The sequence below is a fragment of the Dermacentor andersoni genome, chromosome 1 (assembly GCF_023375885.2).
Source record: "Dermacentor andersoni chromosome 1, qqDerAnde1_hic_scaffold, whole genome shotgun sequence".
Taxonomy (NCBI): domain Eukaryota; kingdom Metazoa; phylum Arthropoda; class Arachnida; order Ixodida; family Ixodidae; genus Dermacentor; species Dermacentor andersoni.
Window position 1 is genome coordinate 192,425,825 of NC_092814.1, and position 25,690 is coordinate 192,451,514.

General features: G+C 46.5%; 1 protein-coding gene across 3 annotated transcripts in view; it reads right to left on the reverse strand.

The window, feature by feature from the left end:
- LOC126546891 (cubilin-like) overlaps nucleotides 1–25,690 on the reverse strand; it is a 52,741-nt gene that overhangs the window by 19,049 nt on the left and 8,002 nt on the right. Inside the window, exons 3-7 of one of the 3 annotated variants that reach the window (XM_055062902.2) lie at nucleotides 22,632–22,874; nucleotides 18,336–18,542; nucleotides 16,097–16,327; nucleotides 14,404–14,541; nucleotides 3,833–4,066 (exon numbers count right to left, since the gene is read on the reverse strand). In XM_055062902.2, coding sequence (XP_054918877.1) covers nucleotides 3,833–4,066; nucleotides 14,404–14,541; nucleotides 16,097–16,327; nucleotides 18,336–18,542; nucleotides 22,632–22,874 — 1,053 coding nt within the window. Of the gene's footprint in view, nucleotides 1–3,832; nucleotides 4,067–14,403; nucleotides 14,542–16,096; nucleotides 16,331–18,335; nucleotides 18,543–22,631; nucleotides 22,875–25,690 lie in introns of all 3 variants that reach the window. The other 2 variants (XM_055062901.2, XM_055062903.2) reach the window with 2 other exon arrangements.

Consider the following 25,690-nt stretch of genomic DNA (forward strand, 5'->3'; position numbering starts at 1 on the left):
TTGTACTTGTATTTTTGTAAATTCTTACTATGACTTCATTATGTTTATTTTTTGACCTTGTGCCCTTACTGCAATTATCCCTTATGGTATTGGCAGAATTTTATAAATAAATAAATATACCCATACATGCTGCTCAGCGTACCACTATAGTAGATGGCCACATTGATATGTAGTGATCGCTGTATTATTATTATTATTATTATTATTATTGTTATTATTATTATTCGTTATTCAAACACGCATACAATGGACAGAGAGGGAAACAGGGAAGGAGCAGGTTGGGAACTGCCACTGAGAGAGGCACAATGCCTGACAACTTTTTTAGGAAAGAGGGGGTGGAAACAGAAGTAGATGATAGGAAGAAGGAAAGTAAAAAGGAAAGAAACAGCAAGATGGGAGACAGGCCACAACGACTAAAACAGTAACGATAAACGATAGATTGTGCTAGCAGGAATAGAACCTATACGCAGGAACAGAAAAAAAAAAGACATGCAGGTCGCACTAATTACAAGATAATGTAACGGTAACGGTGGCGCAACCAGATAATGCACACTTTTCAGCCGCGACCAAACCACGATCCGTTCAGGCTTTCTGAATTCCTTTCGTCAAGCGGGCCTTTGTTACTGTATAGCTTTGAAAACGCTACAAACGCTAAAATGCGACGCCAATTCGCAGCAACCAGAGCGACTTGTATGCCATGCTGCACAGTCTGTTTCAGTTCAAGCGTCTCAAGATGCACCAGGGACGGAATTCCCAAAGTGTTTCTTCTTCAAGAGCCGCCTGCCGTCGGTCTGCCGCCTTCGCTAATAATGTGTGCAACTCGAGAATTGACTGGCACCTCCTCTATAGCGAACGGTTCTGACGTGAAAACATTTGTCGTGAATAACATGGGCTCGGAGTGGCAGGTACTATATAACTACAGGAAAACACTAACAAGTCAGCCAAATAACAAAAACTCGCCAATAATCTTTAACGGGCTGAGTATAGTCGGTCGATATTGGACTTTTAGTAGCGAGCGTGCTTAAGAACCGCCTTGAAGATGAAAAAAAAAAAAAAACGCTATACTAGGTGTGCCTCAATTACGTACGATTCATTGTACAAGTAGAATTTTGAACTGAGCGGATAAAACACGCAGTATTCGCTTTTGTTGTTCAATCCGTCATTACAAACAACCAACCGAAGGCATGCATGGTGTTATGAGTTACGACGCGGGAAGGCCGATGCTTCCATCGCAAAAACTGTGTCTTGAAAAAAAAAAAAAAAAAAAAAAAAGGTTGTCGCGCTAAGCGTTGCTCACATGCCCCACAGAAAAGCACATGGGCTTCTGGCCTTCCTGCACTTGATGTTACGGTTCAAAGTGTGCCGGCCTCCTGTAATTAACGCTCGTGGATATTTCTTCTAATTTATATAGAAAAAACGAGCAGAGCTTCTCCCGTTTAACGACATTACATCCAATGGAGTAACTTTGTCTGAACAACGCCACTTGGTCCGCACAAACACGCTAAAGGCGGAACTGATCACGAGTCGTCGTTCCACACTAGATGCACTTTATAGTTGATGTTCAATAACGAGAGTTAGTATGTCGCATAAATTCGGATGTGTTGCTTTGGTTACACTTAATGATTCGTGCAACTGGACGATGAAGGCCTTGCGAAACATCGTTCTTTATGATATGTAACTGTCAATCACTTAAGCAAGTCCTAAAATGGGGAGAATAATGACAATGTTGTATACAGCGTCGTTTATACTCAGAGGAAACATCTCATTATTATTCAAGCGCTCGTGGCAGCTCAAAGTTTGTGTGAACAGCCTGCAGGTGAACGTTTCATTAATATACATTATCGTTAGTTGTCCCGATGTCTGCCCGAGTTGCTCTAACAGCGCTGATGTGTTTAACAACAACAACAACAACAACAACAACAAACAACAAAAATCACATTTGGGATTAACTGAAAAACTGTAGTCACTGTCAGCTGCCTTCGCCATGCCTGTGCGAGCAGGTTCTTTTCATATCTGTTTTTCTCATCATTTTTTTCTACCCTTTACCCTGCGCCCATGAGCAGAGTAACCAACCGGACAGGTTAACAGGTTAGCGTCTGGTTAACTTCTCTGCCTGTAATCTCTTACTTTCCCTCTTTCTCTCTCTTTCGTCGTTAAGCGCCATATTCGTGGCCAATTTGTTCCACATCAATTTAAAAGAAATGTTTAAGTCATATAGTATATGGGATTGAATAGCAGTGACGTGTTCCTCTTTATAGTACACCGACAGGTTCAGTGCGGTCCACTGTTAAAGAAAACACATGAATTCAGAGCGCGTGCAAAGCTTTCCCTGTGACAAGTGTACAATCGTCTGGCTTTATACAGCAGATGATTTGCGGTTGATACACCGCTAGCACCTTTCTGGACCTGTATGCAAAGCACCGACATATCTTCAGCCGGTACTTGTATACAGCGCCAGCAAATTGAGAGCCGCACATTGGGGTGCTCCCTTCAATAGTGGACCGCACTGTTCCTCCCTAGAACAGTCATATGCTCAAGCAAAGACAAGTGCGTAACATAATGCCAAAATGCAACAATTACGAGAGAAGTTCTGCATGTAGTCCACCGAGAGCATGTTATGATGACTTGCCTACTTATACCTGTAAGAAGAGCAGTGGCCCCACTGCTCTTCTTGTTGTACGTAAATGATGTCACTAATCACAATGACGTAAACATTCGACTATTTGCAGATGACTGTGCATTGTGCCACACAATTAAAGACCCGCGATGACAAAATAAAACTTAATAATTCTCTGAACATAATAGCTCAGTGGTGCACAGACTGGAAAATTGTATTGAACGCGGAGTTTATATGAACATAACAAACAAGATCTCTACCCTCTTCTTTCCTTACAGCATTAATTGTCTCATATTATGCAATGTTATTCAGTATAAATACTTGGGAATCTTGATAATCTGTAACATTGGCTGGAACGCGCATGTACAAGAAGTATATAAAAAGACATGGAATAAATTGTTCTTAAACATTCGCTTACCAGTTCTACGTATGAAACACGACTTCTCCCTTACACCAGGCTCATCCGACCAATATTAGAATATGTTAGTGTTGCGTGGTTTCCATACCCTAAAAACAATATTCTTAGACTTGAAAGGGTACAAAGGAAAGCCGTGCGGTTTACTTTCAGTCGTTACAGGCGCACAGATTCCTCAACCGAACTGCTGAAATTCGCTGGCCTCGCAACTTTGTCTAGCCGAGCCAAAGTGCACAGGTTGGAATTCTTGCATTTATTGTTACCCGATAGTTTCAAGCTAAATCCCAGCTCATTCACTCGGTACAACTCTTCCAGACAAACGTGCCACAAGTTCGCCGTATAAGAATTTTGCTGTAATAATAACGTATTTCGCTTCTCTCTCTTCCCACAAGCAGTTCGAGACTGGAATTCCTTGGATGAACTTATTGTTGTCCAGCCCACGATAGAATTGTTTACTGAACTCGTGGGATAAGCCGTTTGCCACAAGTATATATCGTGTTGCTCACTGACTTTTTTTTATCTCGCTGTTGTTGTAGTCTGCTTGTCCGCATTAATAGATTGTGTAAAAACTGTTTCTGTTTGTTTTGCCTGGATTTTTTTTTCTATTGTGCGTATATTCAATGGTTAGCATCATTTTCCTGTGCAGTATTTCAACATAAAATGAATAAATAAAAAAATATGCCGGACTTTTCCCCTCTAACAGCGTGGGAAGTGCTGGAGGACCGGTTGTCTCGACGGGCCACAGCACTCAGGCTAAACGTATACACTTAGAGTGGGCGTTTTGGGAGAGGCGTACTCACGGCTGCCAGCGTAACGTCCGCAGATCCTACTCCTGTCGGGCATCTCGAGGTAGTCCTTCCTGCAGCCGAAGCTGTTCTCGAGGCTGAAGCGCCTGAAGAGCACCTGAAGCCGGCACACATTGCGGTTGAGCCGAAGCACCGTGTAGCGGCAGCGCAGGTTGGCCGGGTAGCCGCGTGGGTAGCCAGGAGAGCGGACCAGGGACGACACTGCCGCCAGCCTCTGGTCGCACACGCCTGCCGCAGGGAACCAGCTCAAGGTTGGCACCAATGGCGTTTTATTCGGTGCCCGGCGGCGCAGGGCCCGTATCCAGAAAAATGCTGTTGCGCAAGTGCGCGCCGCGATTGCCGCGTCGATCGCCTCGTCATCAAGTCGGTCGTAACCACGATTGGTGGGCGCCCGAACGCTGGCCAATCGCGAAGCGCTCTTACGTATCAGTGAATACGGGCCCCAGAAGTTGAAACGTGAAACATAGAAATACCCTGTATACCGATATGTTGACAGCGGCCCACGACTTCTAAAATAAATAAAATAAATAAATAAATAAATTATAAGTAAAATATTTACTTAATCTCGCTCATTTCATCGTATTTTATTGAGTAAATAAATAAGAGGTAATAAAATAATAATAATAAATAAAAATAAGCGATTAGAGGAAAGACCGAGGGATGCACGTACGACGTGCCCCAGTTTTTCCTTTCTTTATTTTTTCGTGTTTAGCTTCGGAAAGTCTCGTGCGAGGGCTGTTGAAAACGTGTGAGACCGTTGGCGGAGAAAAGAATGTCACATCTTGGATCGTGAAGTTCCCATTCACTTTCATTTGGGCTACTTGTGACGCGTAGCCTCGAGGTTTCGCTGCTCAAAACACGTATAAAATTTCCTTGAAACGGCTTCCAGAGCTGTCGTCCGGTTTCGGCCAGTGTCTTTCTCGGCTTTCAAAGCCTTCAAAGTAGATGGTCATACGAGGAGAGAACCAAAAACGTGCCGAAACACAGACATTCCTAAGTCGCTGGAGTTTATGTTTGATGATTGATATAGCCGGACCTGCAGTGGCCTATTTTTTCATGATCTCATCATTTAATAAACAACAACAACATAAACTAGCCATCAACGAACACGCTGTAATCTTTAAAAACGGTAAACTGATCAGCAGCAAGAAATAAATATGGTACAGTGCGATGCGGCTGCTATTGGCTAAGCGAAGTGGTGAAGCGCCTTTTTCGAGGAGCTAAATCGCAACGACAGGAAGAGCTTCTCAAAATGAATCTTTAGGGATTGATGGTCTGAACAGCGCGCGTTTGATGCACAATGCTGGAGTAATAGAAAGAAAGAAAAGAAATAGCTCATCTTTGTGTATTCAAGGCGTCATCGGTATGTATACGTATATCGCTGCTATATACCTGCCGTCATCTCACGAGCTCGTCGTACATTGTTTTACAGGCTTGCTGCCGAGCTGCGAATCATGAACATGCCGCCGCCAACACTAATTTACGTGCATCAAGGCTACTTCAAGCAGTGAGCACAGTTCCCTCTCCCCGCCCCAATGCTTTACAAAGCACGAAAGGGGTAAAATAATAGGGGTGTTTTTAATGCGTCAATGGCTGTTTGCGCAATAAACGCGGCTTTCCGCCACACAACCATTTGCTGTACCCGTCCGGCCTCACTCTGGGTACAGAAAATAGAAACATTCTGGGAGCGAAAAAACAAAATTGAGACCGTACAAACCTGTACATAATACAATGAATGCGCCAAGTATACTTTAATGTGCAAGCCGTTGGAGCAGTGAGACTGCGACTTGCAAGCGTCTTTCCTGCTCCAAACCTGTTCTTGAGCCGGATTTCTCCACTGTCATTAAGCAAACATGAGCGTGCTCCCCAAATTATCTTCATCGCATGCTTTCACGCGCACAGCATGCGCGCATTCCCCGTTTGAATATTTGTACACATGTACAGAATACAATGCACTCGACGTAGCAATAATTAGTTCATGACAGCTTGAAGGTGTAAACAGCCAAGAAACAACCAAGTGGTCAAATGAAACGTAGGGCCCTATAACGTAAAACTATTCCAATATGTTTTTATTCCAATCTCCTGACGTCACGTTTGCGTAAGAACCAACGCAAGCACCGGGCTGTCACCCGCAGGGTTTTCTGAACGGACCAATCAAGCGCTCTCCTCGTTTACAGGCGGTCACTTTTGTTTGCGTGAGAAACGAATAACATTGCCTACACTGAGCGGCTTGTCTTATCTAATTGGTTGACAAGAGGCGAGGAGCACGCTTAAGTGGAGAGGGACTAGATGGGGCCGAGCCAGTGCACTTAAAATTGATACCTGGATGAAGAGGGTTGTGCCGGCGTCTGCGATTGGTCTGCTTGCCCTTACTTAGCTTGCGGTGGCTGGTCAAAAATCGCGGTGGCATGCAACGGAAGCTTAAGAATGACGCTAAAACGTATCCAAAGCAAAGAAGAGTTGGCAGAATGAGGTCGTAAACGTGCCGAAAGTGCTCGAAAACGTTACACGGCTACAAAAGAAGTTTTATTACACGCAAATAAACCCATGCTCTCCGGCAGGTGCGAGTAGCCAGCACCTGAGCGATCGGCGGCAGCCATCTTGTATTCCTTTCGGAACGGGGCAGCCTGCGGCTATTCAGAAGAAAATTCAGTTTTGTTCGGCATATTAATGCATCTTTAATGCGTACACGTCACTTTGAGGCGGTGAGCTTTCGCGGTTTTGTGTCGTCGCGTGACAGGCAGGTAAAGTGGGTGCAGCCCGAAAACCTTTGACCAATAGCCGAGGGCTAATGGCGAAAAGACGTCGAATCAGGAATAACTATTTTTTTTCCGGTCAAATCATGCATAATCAATCTGTACACGCCATATGGGGAGGTATCGCTGTTTTTGTGACGTCGCGTGACAGACAGGTGAAGTGGAGGTGGTCCAAAAAAGTTTTTGACCAATCGCGGAGTGCTGATAGCAGAATCGGAATAGAAAAGTTTGGAAGAGTTTTACGTTATAGCGCCCGTACATACGTATAGAGAAGCATCAATATTCAAGGAAGACAGCCCGTATTCACAAAGCTCTACATTCGCAAGCGCTATTTGCCATTGGCCGGTGGCCTTCGTTAACAGTATGTAAAGCGTTGACTGGCATTTGCTCTTACGAGCAATTTTAGCCTTAAGAGGTTTTTTGTGATTACGGGTCTTGGGTCACAAAAAACAACGCACACCGAGCGTGAGCCCTTGTCCCCCTGTCGACCTCTGTTGCTTCTCCGCCATTCCAGACTCTCAAGCTGTCGTGACGTACAACTTGTACGCAAACGCTTGCGTTTTTTTCGCTTGCTCATGGCCGTGCATTCTTTGCAAAAAGCGGGACACGTCAGTCAAAGGCACATGCGCTTTGCCCGCTTAGGTTGCGGAGCCATCAAAAGCAAGCGGCCGTGCGGATAACGGTGCATTTCCGCTGCAGAATAATGCAACTGCAACAGGAAACAACCAGCGAGCGAGCAAGCAAAATGACTTCTGTGCTTGTGTGCAAGCATTCTCTCGCATTTACGAACCGGCTCCACAAGCTGCCACGCTTTACGTCACTTCTTACTAGGAAGGGGTGTACGAATAGTGATTTTTGAGACCGAATCGAATACGAATCGAATATTGCCAGCAACGAATCGAATCGAATGTCAAATAGTTTTGGAGTAGCTTACGAAGAATGAACAGCCGTTATCGCAGTAATTATAAAACGTTGTTCACATCCTAGTATTCTTAAAAACCGCAAGTTTTTGTCACTACATAGTACGTTACGAAGCTTTGTTTATTAAAAAATATACAGAAATTTAGGTAATTGTCCACAAATGCGTAAGGATTCATTGGCTCGGCTGTTACTTAGCTTTTGATCTTGTTTCCCAAATTTAAAGTGGCCCGTCCCCAAATATAAACTCGGCGCACCCCCAAATGAAGCTTCACCCACCCCCAAATTTAAGTTGGCCCACCCCGAAATTTCGAGGTGGCCCACCCCTACAATGGGCGTCCCCATGCATTTTGTATGGAGCCCTATGGGTAAGGTGTCACGCTTTTCGTGTTACGGACACGATTTTCCAAACAAAATTCTCTTTGATAAATTTTTCATTGCGATAGCAATTACACGGACACTCCAGGCGCATTTCTGCCATCGCCGTCGCCGTGAGGTTCCGTATACAGTGCAAGGGCGATAACCCCGTCGCCGCGCGCCCTGCGCTGTACGTGCGAGTGAAAGCGTGCGAGGGGAGCCGACGATCGCGGCTCCATCTTGCTCGTGCGAAAGGGAAGACAGCGGGGAGGAAGAGCGCCGTCTTCCGTCGCCGCGCGCGGGGCACCCAACGTTGCGAGGCACCGGGGAGGGGGTGGGGTGGCGTTCTACTCCGGCTGCAACTGCGCATGTGGCGGCTGCGCGCGGTCGCGCAGCCGTACCTTGAGAGCGATCTGCGTTGGGGGCGAAGTCTATATTCACGGCAAACCTTCTGTGGCTGTGAAGGGAAAGCTACGGGGTGGAGCTTCTGTAGATGTGTTACCGTGCCAAGTAGTCCGTCAGCGTTTGACAGTGCTTTTGGTTGCTCGGAAGCGGCGCTGAATCTACCCAGCTTCCACGTGCCACGGTTTCGCGATTGACAAGACGCGGAAGGGAAAAGCCGCAAAATAAGTAAACTTTTACATTCAGTGGTGTGTTTTCTCTTATTTAACTGCTCCTAATAAGGTGCTTATGTTTTCGCTTCCCCAGCTTAAGCTAACGTGGATGAAAACGCGGGACTCTTTTCAGAAGCGTTCGCACTTGTACGCGCTTTGCCTCTGTAGCTTTCCCTTCATAGCCAAAGAAAGTTGTCCGCGAGTATACGTGCGTCAGTGGCTTGTAGCTTTGTGCGTGCTGTGTGTTCTCGGCACTCAGTTCGCGTTGAGGCGATGTACATCACGGAGGTCACTTCGCTCGCAGTTGCTGCCGCGTTCCCTCACGACAGCGTTTTTACAGCGAGCGTCCGCGCTCATCGAGTGTAATGTGTTCATGTTGGCCTGTGCGCGCTGACACCATGCTTGTTAATTTAGTTAGCGAGCGAATGCTTACAAGTTGATACGACCAATAAAAGTACTAGCCTTACTTCGTATCGTTGTTTGCTAATTTGCTATCACAATCGATGCTTCGCCTTTCGGGCAAAACAGCAATTTTTTTTCAATTGTTCCTTATCGCTTATAAAGCTATCAATCTACATTTACGCTATTATAACGATTCAATGTCTTAACTTCGCAAATTACGCATTTTTGAGCAGATACAAGGCGTTACACTTTTCGTGGTTGAGATTTTGCTGGATTACTCACCAAAGAATGTTCACGAATTAAAACACAAATGAAGCGTTAGGAGCAAACAAGTACTTTTTTTGTACGCACATGAGTCTTCAGAGAGTGCTACTGATCGGTGTATAGCCTTTAATGTATGTCTACCTAAGCAGCGTAGCCTGCTCCACTACACAAGTTCTAACGTTTTATGCATATACTATGCCCGCGGGGGTGAAAGTTTACCATACATTTGCTCCAATTTTATGATTAAGTAGGCGTAGTTGACTTTTTGAAATATTCGAAAAGTATTCGAAAAATATTCGAACTCACGAATAGTGACTATTTGATTCGAAGACCGAATCGAATAGGACCCTATTCGATTCGTTATTCAAAAGTTTCGAATATTCGCACACCCCTACTTCTTACACAAGTCACCTTTGTGCACATCTGTGTGTGCACATTTGCCCATAAGGGCGCTGCATAACTTGCGAATGCTAAGGTGCTCATATCGTGTCATGGGATCGCGTGAACGCATGCTGTGCTCGCATACGAACTGCATACATTATACATACTATACATTGCAGAAACAACTCAACCTATATTGTAGTATTGTATCGCTGCCTCAATTTTTCATCTTCCTTTCCCTGTACCTCCCAAAACTTTTACCCCGGCGAGGGGTAGCATACCAGAGGTATCCTCTTCCGGCCAATCTCTACACCTTTCCTATAATCACAGTCTCCTTTCTCTTTAATAATACGCGTGAGGCATCGTTCCAGTGCTTCGATTCACAAAGTAACCAGCAACTCCCCTGAGGGAGCAATTTTTATAGCTCAATTTTGTCCAAGAAGAAAAGAGCAAGCAATTTGGGAAGATCCTACATGTAGTCTCTGGAAGTGATACATGTTTAAAAGTTTGGCCCCTACACGTGTTACGACTCCACTGTTACACTGGTTACTTCTGGCCGTCTGTAGTAATAGGGCAAAATTTTCCTGAATGACGAATAAGGGAAGAAGGCTACGCGTGCTATATCTGTCTTTCTTTAATTTTCGACGCAAGCGAGGCTAAGCTGATCATTTTATACTCTAGCAGCGTGCCATGGCATGTGTTGGTTATGAAGATAACTTTGCAGCACGCCTTTTAGTACAATGCAGTTACTTTGACACACAGTTACTTTGACATTCCATACACAGGAAAAAGCTCCTTGTTTCACTAGTGAGTTATTGATGAAAAAGTCGCAGTTTCGCCTGAAATACGAAGCATCGATTGCGATAGCAAATTAGCAGACAGGCATGCGAAATAAGGATAGTACTTTTATTGGGCCTATGAACTTGTAAACATTCGCTAGCTAAATATTGACAAGCATGGTGTAAGCGCGTTCAGCAAACTTGAACACACCACACTCGATGACCGCGGACACTCGCTGTCAAAACGCTGGCGTGAGGAAACGTGGCAGCAACTGCGAGTTAAGTGACCTTCGTGCTGTCTATCGCTTCAACGCAAACTGAGCGCCGAGACCACACAGCACGCACAAAGCTACGAGCCGCCGAAGCACCTAGACTGTCCGCAACGCAAATCGTTCTCAAGATATGGCTGCGCGACCGCACGCAGCCGCTACATGCGCAGTTGCAGCCAAGGTAGAACGTCGTTCCCACCCTTCCCTCCCCCCGGTGTCTCGCGCGCGACGGAAGATGGTGCGCTTCCTCCACGCTTTCTTCCCTTTCGCGCGGGCGACATTGAGCGGCGATCGTCGACTCCCCTCACACGCTTTCACTCGCAAATAAAGCGTACGACGCGTGGCGACTGGGTTATCGCCCTTAAGATTTATTCGGAACATCACGGCGACGGCAATGGCAGAAACGCGCCTGGAGGGTCCATATAATTGCTATCGCAATAAAAACACACGCAAGCAGAAGTTTTACCCTCTTGTGGTTTGTATTGATCATTACAAATCGGCAACATCAGCCTTCGTTTGACTTTCCCTTCAGGAGTGTATAGCAGTGCTAGAACTTTACCACTTTTTACGACGCCTCAAGTGCAGAGTAAAAGCTGAATAACATTGCTTTTTTTTTGCGGCATGTGAAAGCATTTGATAAATTACCTAAATAAATAAAAGAAAATTTACAAATTGTACAGATCGCCCGCGCTGCGGGAATCGATGTTTTGCGGTACATTTAGAAGGTAGCTGGCTATCCAACATTGTTTGGGGTTCCGCAAAGCGCTGCCAGGTGGACCAGCCTGTTTGTATAAATTGAGTAGTTGTGTGCGTGACGCGAGCGTACACGGGCCTGTGATGACAGCAGCAAGACGAAGACGACAACGGTGACAGACGACGACTATGGTGACTTCGATGGTATGACGGCAACGGCATGGTTCCTACTGCGGACGTTCTACGCGAATTTTTTATGACATTCCGATTGTTGCGTTCTGCGTAGGTGCTGCACGGACGTAAGGGAGAGAAACACGGATTGTGATGTGATTTGCGATTAAGTGTTACACAATCGTGCATACCTATGTCTGTGTCATGTCGTTTATGTTAAAATGACGATCGCATTTTTACTCCGGGATCATGAAGGCGGTACAAGGTTGCGCGGTTTCTACGCGTTTCGAGGAGAAGACTGGGAAGCGTGGGTCGATACCGAAAACGGGGGGGGGGGGGGGGGGGGGCGGTATAAGACAACGTCTCAATGCGCGAGCTGCCATGAGGGAAGAATGCGAGAAACTGGTACGTGACGCGCGCGCCACACGTCTCAAAGAGCTAGTCGGCTGGGGCACGAGACAAGTATGCGTGCGATCGTGACCTAATGGTTTGAGCATCGGGCTGCAGTGCTGCAAGTCGGGCATTCAATCCCAACGCAGGCCGCGCATTTCGTTATTACAGGTGTCCGAAACGGGACGAGACAGAGACGTACCTATTGCAAATGTGTCTTCAATGAGGCAAATAATGCTTAGCATTAAATGTAGTTTCACTCAAAGTGCCAAGCAGTGCGTAGCTATGCGAGAGGGTTTGTTATGACGCATCACCCTTCGTACAAAGCAAGCCAGAACCTGTTTCCGGCGAGTGTGTTTTGGTGATTAGTGGAATAAATTCCACCAGCCCTCAATGTGGCACGCTGTATCACCGCGTGAGAGAGCTTACGCCATCTCTGTCAACCGTCGCCTGATGCCATATATGCGATTCGCCTTCCTAGCATGTTACCGCCGTTTACGTGTATGCGCTGTGCAGGAAATGAGATGCACCACTGCCGTATTCACGCAAATGCAGCTATTGATGGGCTAACTAGCATCCTGTGTGCAATAGAGGCAGCAAAATATTACAAAGGACCGGGACGCCACGAAATTGCCAACAGGGGACTTGCATAACCCCGTTAGGCAATTCTGTGTCGGTTTTCATTTTGAGATACCTGCCTTCTTGCCTCCGAGCAAAAGTACTCAGCACAATCAGAAGATGACACCGATGTGCGAACGAGCATATATATCACGGATGTTGCGTAACAGAGGTCGCTGTGACACATTCTGCGGTCATTCAGTTTAAAAAAAAAAGAGGAGGGACAGTGAGGATACGAAATGTTGTGTGGTTTTAGCATAGCGCTGGAATCACAGACACGTATGTGACAAAGATAAACAAAGAATGCACCGCTTGAAGAACGACCGATAAAAAAAAAAATTATGGGGGTTTACGTGCCAAAACCACTTTCTGATTATGAGGCACGCCGTAGTGGAGGACTCCGGAAATTTCGACCACCTGGGGTTCTTTAACGGGCGCCTAAATCTAAGTACACGGGTGCTTTCGCATTTCGCCGCCAGAGAAATGCGGCCGCCGAGGCCGGGATTCGATCCCGCGACCTCGTGCTCAGCAGTCCAACACCATAGCCACTCAGCAACCACGGCGGCTGACAGATAACAAGGAGCTACCACCTCATCTAGTGAAGTAAGAGGCATCTGCTTGCGCTCTTCTGGCTTGACACGAGATACGAATAGTGGTCCGCTTGAACGCAGCAATTTCTTTTACTCGATTCTATTCATTTCTTATCATCCACCGTTCACAACCACCAGAATTCGGTGATAACGTGGGTGGAGAGCCGTTAGAGCAACTGACGAAGCGCGACAAGGTAATATTACTGGAAGGAAGTCGTCACATTGTTCCGGCCTCGTATCCTATGATAATGTACTGAAGATACGCACGGTTACGAAATAATCGATAGAATTTTAGATACGTTCAGATTGGCTAATAAGTGTGCTGCTAAAATGACCTAGCTTAATATAGGCTAAGCGTGCCTAACTGCATGATTAAGAATTACTGCTACCGTCCAACGGCACACTGATGTCGCCGAAGTTATAATACTCATAGCAACAAGCTTTTATACTGATAAAGTTTAGGGGAACTGGGGTATCCGAGTAAGTTACGCTACTCAGGTTGCTGGAAACGGAACGGATATAGAGGACAGAACAAGACGGAAAACAAAATTCGATTATTTTCTTTTTCTTTTTATCAATGCACGAGTTTCTCTTAGGAAATTATTGCGCTGTTCAGCAAGGGAAACCGAAGGCTTCGTTTCGCACTTGGTGTTGCGTCCTGTCGTCTCCTTTATTCGTCTTGTTTCCAGTAACCTGGATAGAAAGACCTCTATGGAGATGAACAACGTACTAGCCCATCAACAACACTTGCTAAACTGCGATGAATGATGTGAATGGGTGCGGCCGCAGTGAAAGCAGTGAACGTGTGTGATTACAATTAAGGCGGGGAGTTCAGCGTGCAAGTTAAAGCTCATGCGGGACACTCCGTTGACCAGCATGGGATACAGAATAGCAGGGCACCTACGGCAACAGACATGACCTCACCGGGTGCATACTCCGACGCTGTAGCGTCAGCCGCAGGAGCGACGTTGCAGTGGACGCATAGGAACGCTGGGGTCGGGAGGAAGGACGTGTGCGGCGGGGAGTGGCACGTGGAGGGGCCGAGCGGCTTCAAAGCTGCACAGATGTCCTTCGCGGTGGTGCAGGAAGGTGTTTGCTCGAGTCCAGCGCCCGAGACTGTCGTGAACGCTTTCATGCATGTTATTTTCGGCCATGCTGGCTTCGGCCGCGGTTATTCACTTCGTGTGGTGGCTCAGACCACCAGCCCGCGACGAACGGAACACCCGTGGCGACCCATGAAGAATAGACGCGAGGTCCTGTGACCTGGCGCCACGGATGCCCCGAAAGCGTCGCGAATATGGCGCTCTGAGAAAGACTTTTCCCTTGCACATCGCGCGGGAGCTGGGGCTCGCGCCACACGCACCGAATGGTACCTGTCCCTGTCCCCTGCAGGAGTTGGGCCTCTGCCGCAAGAATATGTTGAAGCCCTTGCCAGAGCCGTACGCGTCGCTGACGAACTTGAGCCTCAGCGTCTCCGAGCCAGGGGCGAATTCCAGCAGCTCTGGAGGGCAGCAGTGGAAAAGGAGGTTGGCGCGCACATCGCAAGGCGTTCAAATTCTGTCACTTCCCTGGCTACACCTACTGCAGATAAAGCTCCTTCAGCTACACTTCGCAAGCAAGTCCTGTGCACTTACGTGCGAGTATTTCGACTGTCTATCCTCCAAACGATACCGCCAGTTTTCGCTATCGTTTTCCTCTTCGTGCCTTTTCTCCTCCCACAACCCCTTGCCTTTACGTAAGTTCACGAAAGAGTTCAGTCCAGTTGTGCTGAAGAGCCAGCAAGAGAACGTGGAGGTAGAGTGGCGTTCTAGTATTTTTTCTGCCAAACACTCTTGCTTATTTGTCCCTTTTTAGTTACGACGGAAGCATGTTAACTAAATAGCACTGCAATAAGTTTCCTTCTAGCAGCATTTGGCATTGCCTTAAAGATCATTATGCGACGGAATAAGGCTCTCAGCGTTGTTAACTCTCGATATTTCGCGCTGGTCGGCGTTACTTGCTTAAAGGTGTGCCGGAGCAGCTGTGGACAGCGGATCTTGGCTAATATAGGGAACCACGAAAAGGGCAACGCGAGGCGAAGTGCATTACTTTAATTAACTTGCGTGTACTTGCCCTTTGTGTACTTGCACAGCGTCGATGTCATTTTGTACTGGCCGATTTCTTTTTCATGAGACGAAGATTGCCATTCTACACGCTATATCTATTAGATTTACCAGCTCATATCGCACTGAAAACGCATTGAATGAAGTGTTCAGTTAGAAAATTATCTATGCAAAGTTCAATCTGGTACGTCTTCCTTCGTATAGACGGCAACTTAGCTGACACAGTTACATTGTTCTTATTTTGTTCCCGGCTACTCCCCATTTGGTTCCTTGCTTTCCCTCACTTTACTATATTTGAGGCTCCTGCATCTTGCATTGCTATTGTCCTGTCCGCATTTTGCAGTGTGGCTTGTTTTTCAGAGAATGTATGCTTACTTTGTAAGAGAACTAAAAACGTGAATGTTAGTGTAGTTTGACTCTGACAATATTAACCTACGAACGCCTAGCTGAAAGCTACAAGCATATATCCGAGTAGGTCGGCTACATGAGCTCTGTAACAATTAACTCGGCAACGCGGAGCTTCCCTGGGCATGTGTGGTTTCTTACTGCAATACAGCTAAGATTTGTGGTCTGAGGTTAATTTTACGACAAGACGTTATTGGTGGCAATATTGAGGATGCGCCGTCTTGGCTATAGTGACGAACACAAATGCCTTATGCGCGGGCTGACAAATATTGACGAGACTCACTGGCCACATAAAAGGGGCCATCAGGCCTCTGTCTGTCGGCACCATAAAGAAGCGCAGCGTTTCGATTCATGTCACTGCTAGCTGTTTCCGCAGGCCCTGCGCCAAGATCTCCTGTCCACATTTCGCTGCCCGACGCTGCCTCCTTGCCTTAGGATATGCAGGAACGGGCTAGCCAGCCCCCTGGTCATGTGCACAACCTATACACTTTCTGCTGCACGCATGCAATCTGGCACACTGCATCATAGCACTTTGGATGGCGCTCTCACTGGTTCCCGACACTTGGCCGCAGAACTGCGTCCCGTCCGGCAGGTCGAGATAGTCCCTGAAGCAGTCGCGCTGGTTCAGCTCGAAGTCCCGCACGTCGAGTTCAAGCTGGCAGACGGAGCTGTCGGCGCGCCACACCCGGTACAGGCAGTACTGGTTCGGAGGGTAGCCGTACGGGTAGCCGGGCGACGACAGCACGTGCGTGTAGCCCAGCACGTCCCGATCGCACCCACCTGCTGGGGGCGCCCGTGGCGCGTGAGGAGCGCTCCCTCGAGGCGTATACCCGCAGGGTTACTACGCATTCTTTCGACATCTCTGGTGTTATGCTGCAGGACTCATACACATTTTGAGCGAACAGCTTCAAGAAAGAACACGGCGGTGCAGTCACAGTAGAGACAGAAAGAGGTTTGCATCTTCAGCACATCGAGTGATATGTACCCTTCAAGGCCACCGAAGGCACCGAACGAGCGCTCACAGACGGGCTGCGTGCGGATTACTCTACAGACAACCTGGGGTTCTTTAGGGTGCATGGGTGTACCTGTGGACGTCTTTGTAATCCACCCACCGATGAAATGCTGTCGTCACGACAGCGTAAAGGACCCGTGGCCGTTGGGTCAGTGATGTAACAGAAAACATTTGGTGTAACACGACAACTTGAAACACACTGGATACATCATTTGCAACAGACCAACCAACACGTACATAGGCATGACATAATATGGATTCTATTAAAGCACGCTTTTCTCCAAGCCTTCTTTCTTTGTGTGGCTGATTAGAAACATCAGGTCTTTGAGCTGATATTAGTTGTGCCGCACGCGATCCCGTGCTGTGACAGTCTGTGACAGACCGGCTGTGAACGCGTGTCTATGCTCCCTGTCTCTCTACTTCCTTCTTATCTTTCTACCTCCCCCGCCCTCATGTAGGGTGGCAAACCAGATCTTACCTTCTGTTTAACCTCCCTGTCTCTCCTCTTTCTACTCTCTCTTTATCTTACGGTGACATACAAACCGCCTTTATGAACTTATTTTGAGTGCCATTGTATCGCTGCATTTTCCATGAAATGGTGGCTTGCTTACTCGGGTTGACGAAGGTCACTGTAAAAGCAGCAAAGTCCTATGAAATCACGTTTTCATTGGTCGCATATTTTGACTTTGCGATCACGCCACGAATCAGTGGCGCGATTGCAATAGACAGCGAGACGGATTGATATTTTTTACCTTTTAAGACACGGGCATCAACACGACCAATAATTCGGTCTCAAGTGTTATTTCTTGTTGATATTGTAGTTCTTGGTCACACCAGAAAGGCTATAAAGACAAAAGCAAATAGATCTGGGCATTTTGGGCATGCAAGATTATTCCCATTTGGTTTTCTGAAATATCCTCCTACAATTTGAGCATGTCGATTACAGAACATAACTTTTTCAGCTGACATCTGAGTGTAAAAAAAAACGCATAAAGCCAGTCATTTATTATATAATTGTGCAACGGGCGTTTGCTTGTGTTCTTGTGTCTCTGATGCGTTGAAACAGAGATATGTGGTCGAGAAATGCTCGCCAGAGACGCCACGCGGTACTCCTCTGCAAGGGTTGATAGCATTTTCGTTAAAATATAAGGGACGTTTTGTTGGTTTATCCGGTGTCATTGATGGGATTACAGAAAGAAATAAGAAAAAATGTTGAAAGACTTTGCAGTGCACCCTCCACTAAACAGTAGTCAGTGTGATCGCTGAAAGCTGCAAGCAGACGCTGCAAAGGTGCCGCGAGTGCGCAGACGAGAAAAAATGGGCAAGCAAACATCACGAAGGCGACGTTATTTGCAAGAATCGAGAGCTCAGAAAAAAAAAAAGCGGCATAAGGCAGAAAGAAGCACAACGCAGCGTTGACGAACAATTACATTGATGTAGGATCGTGTGCTTGATTACATAAGCCTTTAACCATTTTCTTGTTCTATCATAGAAAGCACAATAAATACACACAGTAATTAGTTGGCGCAGTACCTGCGTGCTTCTGCCAGATTTGTACCGCCTTTTCGTGCCGTTTCTATTTCATTTTTGCATCAGATGCCGTGAGTTAATTATTGCCGACATTATGCTGGTGAGCCTATTACTTGCGAAAATTTTAGCCGTCACTTCTGTGGCATGCTCTATTTCCGCTGTCGTACCGGTAAACGCCCGTGGAAGATGCTGTTTCTTAGTCGAGGGAGTTTCACATCACATGCTCGCGCATGCCGCTGCTCTCACCGTTTCCGAACTGCGGCTGCGGCCGGCCGAGCGGGGCAAAGTCTTCCGGCTGCGAGTCGGTGGGGAAGAGCGGGCTGTCGGGCAGGTCGTCGGTGCACGAGTCACGCACTTGCTCCACCCGGATCATGAAGCCCCGAGCCTTCTTGGCCTCATTGCTCGAGAAGATGAACGTGAAGCTGTTGTGGCGCCGCGATATGCTCACCGTCTCTGCGAGGACAGCGAGAGGCGTTCTTCACCTCCAGGATCGAACTACCACGCACTCGCGTTCGCAATCACTTACAACGCTGCGGAGCAAAGACTGCTGCTCCACCGGATGTCTGCAATCTGTCAAACCAGAGACAATTTCAAGCCGATACGTCTTTGTACAGCGCAAGCAAGGCTTCTGTGCTGCACACTGAACACTGCTAGGAATGAGCGATACCATTACGTCATCGTTGCATTTTCTTAACATTTGCATCAAAAATGAGGTGCAAGCAGTATTATGCCCATCTGAAGAGCCTTGAAGTAGTGTCCATTCGTGATCCCTGTGGTCCTCAACACATGCTTTGTTGCCACCTGTGCCACTGCTGCGTATTGTGTATGTCGTTGTACTATTGTATCGTCTACCTCTCCCTGTCCTTACCCTGGTGAGGAGTAGCAGGCTGGAGACACGCTCTGCCGGTGGACCTCTCCTCCTATCTCTTCACTAAAACCTCCTTCCTCCTCCTGTGCCACTGTGAGTCGCAGCAGCCATCTATTTCGAACCTGTCTTTGGTCGCTGACTAAACACGCGCGTTGCTTGGACATAGTGAAACACGACCGAAGCTGAGACGTCTCAGTTGAGACAATGACACCGTTCGTCGCATGACACATAACTAGTGTACAAGAGCGGGGAAGTACACAGGGTTCGGTTGACTAAGGTTACTGTAGACTGGTACTAGGCTTTTGGCGGATTAAAGGACTCGAAAAAGGCACCCCTTCAACTGTGTGACCAACTGATTGCACCCCTCGCAAGCACATTTCCTAATGTAACTTGAAATCATGTATAATTTTCTTCGTGAAATTCAGTGTTTGAACATCAGCAGTTAAAGGGAGACCAAAGCAGAATATCAGATTGAGCTGTAAGAGTAAAATACTATCCTACAATATCAAAACCGCCACTGTTACCATGAAAAGTGGCGACGCCGCCTTGAAGTTCCCGCACCAGCTTGTCATGACGTCATGGATTTCGACAGCATCTATTCTGGTCTAGTTAATATAGTTAATTGGTTATCGCCAAGGAATGACTACATTACATTCTAAAGGAACTTAAGACTCGACGTGGCAACTCTTGATAAGCTTTCCGGCGTCAATACAAGAAAAGACCTTGAAATACACGACGTCATAGTGACGAACCGGTGCGAAGGTTTCCGCGCAGAATCCATTCGTATGATAACAGGTGTAAAATAACAATTAGCTATTGCAACAGCGAAAATACAAGCGTGCGGTGGCGAAAGTTGCAATTGGCACTCCCTTGTAGGTTATCTTGAAAACTATCACGCTGCAAGCCGGTGTTACATCTATCTATCTATCTATCTGTATCTATCTATCTGTATCTATCTATCTATCTGTATCTATCTGTATCTATCTATCTATATCTATCTATCTATCTGTATCTATCTGTATCTATCTATCTATATCTATCTATCTATATCTATCTATCTATATCTATCTATCTATATCTATCTATCTATCTATATCTATCTATATCTATCTATCTATATCTATCTATCTATCTATATCTATCTATCTATCTATATCTATCTATCTATCTATATCTATCTATCTATATCTATCTATCTATCTCTATCTATCTATCTCTATCTATCTATCTATCTATATCTATCTCTATCTATCTATCTGTCTATCTATCTATCTATCTATCTATCTATCTATCTATCTATCTATCTATCTATCTGTCTATCTATCTATCTATCTATCTATCTATCTATCTGTCTATCTATCTATCTATCTGTCTATCTGTCTATCTATCTATCTGTATCTATCTATCTATCTATCTGTATCTATCTATCTGTCTATCTGTATCTGTCTATCTGTATCTATCTATCTGTATCTATCTGTATCTATCTATCTGTATCTATCTGTATCTATCTGTATCTATCTGTATCTATCTGTATCTGTCTGTATCTATCTGTATCTGTCTGTCTGTCTGTATCTATCTGTATCTATCTGTCTGTCTGTCTGTCTGTCTGTCTGTCTGTCTGTCTGTCTGTCTGTCTGTCTGTCTGTCTGTCTGTCTGTCTGTCTGTCTGTCTGTCTTTAGTTCTTTCTTTTCATCTTAATATTTCCGTTCCCCTGCGTAGGCTCGCGAATCACATTACTTCTCGGGTTACCTTTTCCCTCCTGCCAACACACACACATTTCTCTTTTTGCTATTTGCTCCATCCATATGACGTGCCCGATACTTTTGTAGGAAGCACCTAACTTTGAATTACATGAGAATGGTGCACACAATTTTTAGGGATGATCATGCTGCTTGGTACTGTGTCGTTCTGTGTCGTTGTTATTAGTAGGTAATTGCTATGTGAAACTTTGATTCGTTTGGTGTTTATTTTGCTCTTAAGAAAGTTCCCGCCCTGAGTAAAACTTGACAAGCACTAAAACACTGAGCTCAACTGTGAATATAATTTGCGTGCGCGGAGACCGTCGTGAAGGGTTGTCATGTGAAAGAGAATAATGACATCTTTCCAATTTGTGGAAAGCTCGAATTCAGTGCACGACTAGCTCAGCGTACAGAACAGGGCGAACGATAAATCAGCTTATTATGCGGCAGCTGATTCGGCAGTGACAAGGCTATTTGCAAGGCTATTTGGTAACCTTCACGTATATTGGATAAACGTATCTCAGCCTTTTCAAAGGCCACCCCGGAGGAGCGTTCACCGCATTCAGCGACAATATGCAAAGAAGCCTGACACCAGAAAGGGGTCGGGTCGACTATGATTTTAGCAAGAGCTCGCACTTTCGTATTATGCAGATCCTTAAAAGAACTTTCGGTGTGTTTTCAAAAGTTTCTACATTGAAGCTTTTATTAGCGAAAATAAACAAATACTGCATAGACTCGCCCTCGGAGTCTTCGCTGGCCAAGAACTGGCCAGAATTTACTATTTGCCTTCGTTGTTTTTGCTGTTTCGCAATGAGCGACTTTATTACGAAGAATTTCTATCCATCCGCAGGTCCAGAAGAAGTACAGCGATAAAGCATCAACATGAAATAGCTTGTTGCCTCATGTCGTAAAGCCTACGCCGCGACAGTGCGCGGCAGTACGCCATGTGGTGCCCGCGCGTGTCTCAAGAAAGAAATAAGTGATGCTATGCAGATTCAGAGTTTCTTACACGAACGACGAAGGCTTGGACAACAAGAACATAAGCACACGCGATCACTTCCTTGTACTTTTTCCTTTTAGGACGTCAAACGAACCTACAGACTGCCGTCCCGATCTAGTTCAAAACTCGATACAAAGCAGACTAGCCGTTTCTGTATTACTATGTTGAACAGTTCTCTTCAGAGAACTGCGGAAATGTGAGCCATTTCCGTTGCCCGCCGCGGGCGCCCGGAAAGCGAAATTCGTTGCGAGTGGCGCCACGCAGGAAACAACGAAGGCGAATTGAGAGGTGATGCGGCATCCAAGATAATCATCCGCCGGTCGAAACGACCCCTTTCAGTCGCCTCTTGCGACGTGGTATTTTGCAAACAAGCGGCCCAGATTAGAAGCGTGCCCTGAATTATCTATAAAGAAGGCATATAAATACATATATTCGCATAGACAAGAGAGAGAGAGAAGAACAGGGAAAGACAGGAAGGCTGACCAAAGGAGAAGATCTGGTTTCCTACCCTACGCTGGGGAAAGAGGGGAGTGAGAGGTGATGTAATAGGAAAGTACAGAGAGAAAACGAAACGTATGGGAAGCACAACATGCGAGGGCAGAGAAAAAAATTGTAAAGAAAAAAAAAGCGAAAAGAAACGCTACTGAGAGCACCTTGAGGTCGTAATAAACATGAATTCGTAGAATGTGGAAGGATACTATAGCACAGGATCTCACGTTTGCAAACGCAATAGCAGGCCTGGGATCAGACACCAATTCTACACTTGAGCTACAATATTCTACAACACATTTTATTCAAGGCATTCCAGTGGTTGTCCCGTGAAAGTATTTCTACGTTTTACATGTATTTGAAGAGTGAAATCGGAGTTGGCCCCGAGCTTTCTCTTAGCCAATACTATTCTAGAAATGTTTAAAGGAGGCAGAGCAGGACTCACTGACAGTGTCCGGCGGCAGGGAGCCGCACAGCTTCTGTCCGTCGGGCAGCAGCAGGTAGTCGTTGAAACAGTCGGCGCTATCCTCGAGCTCGAAGTCGTCCAGCGTCAGCCGCAGCGTGCACACGTCGCTGCCCAGCTTGCGCACCGTGAACTTGCACGTGCCGAAGTTTGCGTAGTCGCTCGGGTAGTTCGGGCTCAGAATCCAGCCTTCGGCGTTGTCCACCGTCGAGTCGCACGCACCCGCTGCGCGGTGGGCGACGCGCGCGCTCATCTTTTAGCGCAGCGTGTCGCTGAGAACCGCCGCCCGTCGAGCTCAGCGACATTCTCGGCTGCCGGGCTCGGCGACGGTTGTTCTCGTTTCCTCAAGCGATGTTCGGACCCGCCTCACAGAATAACATTTATTTATTGGCCCCTTTTTACTGGGAATGCTGTAGTTCGTGTCGCGTTTCAGGAAACCGTTAGGCAGATATACAAAGGAGATTCTGCGGGAGCATTTGAATGCCAGCTTGGGTAAGTTGGTACCGGCACCTTTAGAAATCACATGCGCACGAGGACAAAGAGACAAAGAGGGGCCGTATAACGTAAAACTATTCCAATATGTTTTTATTCCAATCTCCTGACGTCAAATTTGCGTTACCGCCGACGCAAGCATCGGGCGGTCACCCGCAAGGTTGTCTGAACAAACCAATCAATGCTCCCTTCGTTCATAGGAGGTCACTTTTGTTTGCTTGAAAAACGAATAGCATTGCCTGCACTGAGCGGCTTGCCTTATCTAATAGGCTCACAAGAGGTGAGGAGCATGCTTAAGTGGAGAGGGATTCGATGAGGCCGAGCCACTTCACTGACTATCAATAACCGGATGAAGAGGGTGGTGCCGGCGTCTGCGATTGGTCCACTTTCTCTTACTTAGCTTGCGGTGGCATGCAACGGAAGCTTAACAGTGACGCTAAAACGGATCCTCAGCAAAGAAGAGTTGGCAGAACGAGGTCGTAAACGTGCCGACAGTTCTCGAAAGCGTTACACGGCCACGCAAAAAGTTTTATTACACGCAAATGAACCCATGCTCTCCGGCAGGGGCGAGTAGGCAGTGCCGGAGCGATCAGCGGCAGCCTTCTTTTATTCCTTTCGGAACGGGGCAGCCTGCGGCTATTCAGAAGAAAATTCAGTTTTGTTCGGCATATTAATACACCTTTAACGCGTACGCGTCACTTTGACGCGGTAAGCTTTTGTGGTTTTGTGACGTCGCGTGAGAAGCAGGTGAAGTGGGTGCAGCCCGAAAACTTTTGACCAATAGCCGAGGGCTAATGGCAAAGAGGCGTCGAATCAGAAATAACTATTTTTGTTTCGTTCGGTCAAATCATGTATAATCAGTGTGTAGACGTCATATCAGATGGGGAGCGATCGCGGTTTTCTTGACGTCGCGTGACAAACAGGTGAAGGGGAGGTGGTCCAAAAAAGTTTTTAACCAATCGCGGTGGGCTGGTTGCAGAATTGGAATAGAACAGTTTAGAATAGTTTTACGTTATAGCGCCCAAGGAAATGTGCCGACATGTTTTCTTCGCTTTTCACCTTGTTTTCCGCTTTTTCTTATCGCTTTTCTAAGTTCTGTCCCCGTGTTATCCATGAAAATAGTTCTTCGGGCGCTTAAACTCCCAGCCGAAGTTCGTTCCAGCTGCATTTAGCCACGGAATAAAGCGAATATCTCATGGAGCGCACTTTGGCCATACAATACAATTATTGCGCGGCGTAGGAAAGGCCCGTGTCATGGAGAAGTTATGCGCTGAAAATACGTTGAGAATGAATTCATTCTGCTTGCAAGTTGAGAAGAGAGGGCAGGACTTGCGCGCTTGCTTTCTGCACTCTCCTCGGTTTATCGACTCGCTCTCGGTTTAGCATGACAGCAGCAACTTGTCATAAATTTATGTAACAGCCCGTTGTCATGCCGCCATGGCGTTTCGAAATTCTTCGCGGCACGAACATGGCTGCTAAACAGGCCTCGACTCAAGAGGTTAGGAAAACTGAAAGTTCCGTGAGAACGGTCATTCGACGTGCGCTGTTCTTTCAAGTTCAGACGGGCCATAGAGTCTCGACTGCAAACGTCTTCATACTACGTCATGGACGCAGTCTGAGCATAGGTGAACAAAAAATAGAGTACCGCTAAAACGCACAAGAAGTGTGTAAAGCATGTGATGACTTGAGCGGAGAAGGCGTAGGGGAAGGCGAGTAGTTGTAGAAAGTTCAGAAGTATGGTGTATTCTTTGACTGATTACCAAATTGAATGCAATAACTTTAATTTCTGTGATGCATTTGTTGTGTTTAGTTTTCAGAATGTACTGAATTTTCCGTATAATCTAGAACATCTCGTAATTACGGCACTCAGCAGCGAAGCAGGAACTGGGCCGGGATATTATAACGATTTTGTGCCAATGCCACTTTTCTCGCTTCTTCAGTTGTGAGAGGGGCGTTCCGCCCACGTTACTAGTGGGATCAGCTGGCCGTGAACGATGGATGATAAGAGCGGCACGTGATCAAACGGACAGAATCATCACATTATATCAGACCCGGTATCGCCTGTCGTTCACGATATCAGCCATTTACGTTCATATTTATGTCTATTTATTCTTGCAGTCCGCGTTATGGCGCGCCTCACCTTCACTCCTTCTTCCTTGATATTTGAAGGCGTTTCAGTTTTATTCAAGACTTCTACTGAAAGATTGGTAATGTTGTATCCGTAGTTGCAACAGCTCTGATGATACTGCATGCTCTGTCTCACAATTTCATGGCAATGCAGCTAAGACTGCCCTGGCCATACGCGTATCTGCATGGCGTTCGGAACTGCGCGCCAAAACGTAGTTCGTATTGTGCAACGTGCGTGGTACAGCACGTTCTTCGTTCTAAGATTATTTATGCCCTGAGACTGACGTATCTTACGCACTTATCTTCAACAACCTCGGCCCTTATTACGTCTTTTTCGTGCAGTGCGTACGGGTAGTTTACGCCGTAAATGACAACCTATCAGCGACGAAACAAAACAAAACAAAGCAAACAAACATAAAACA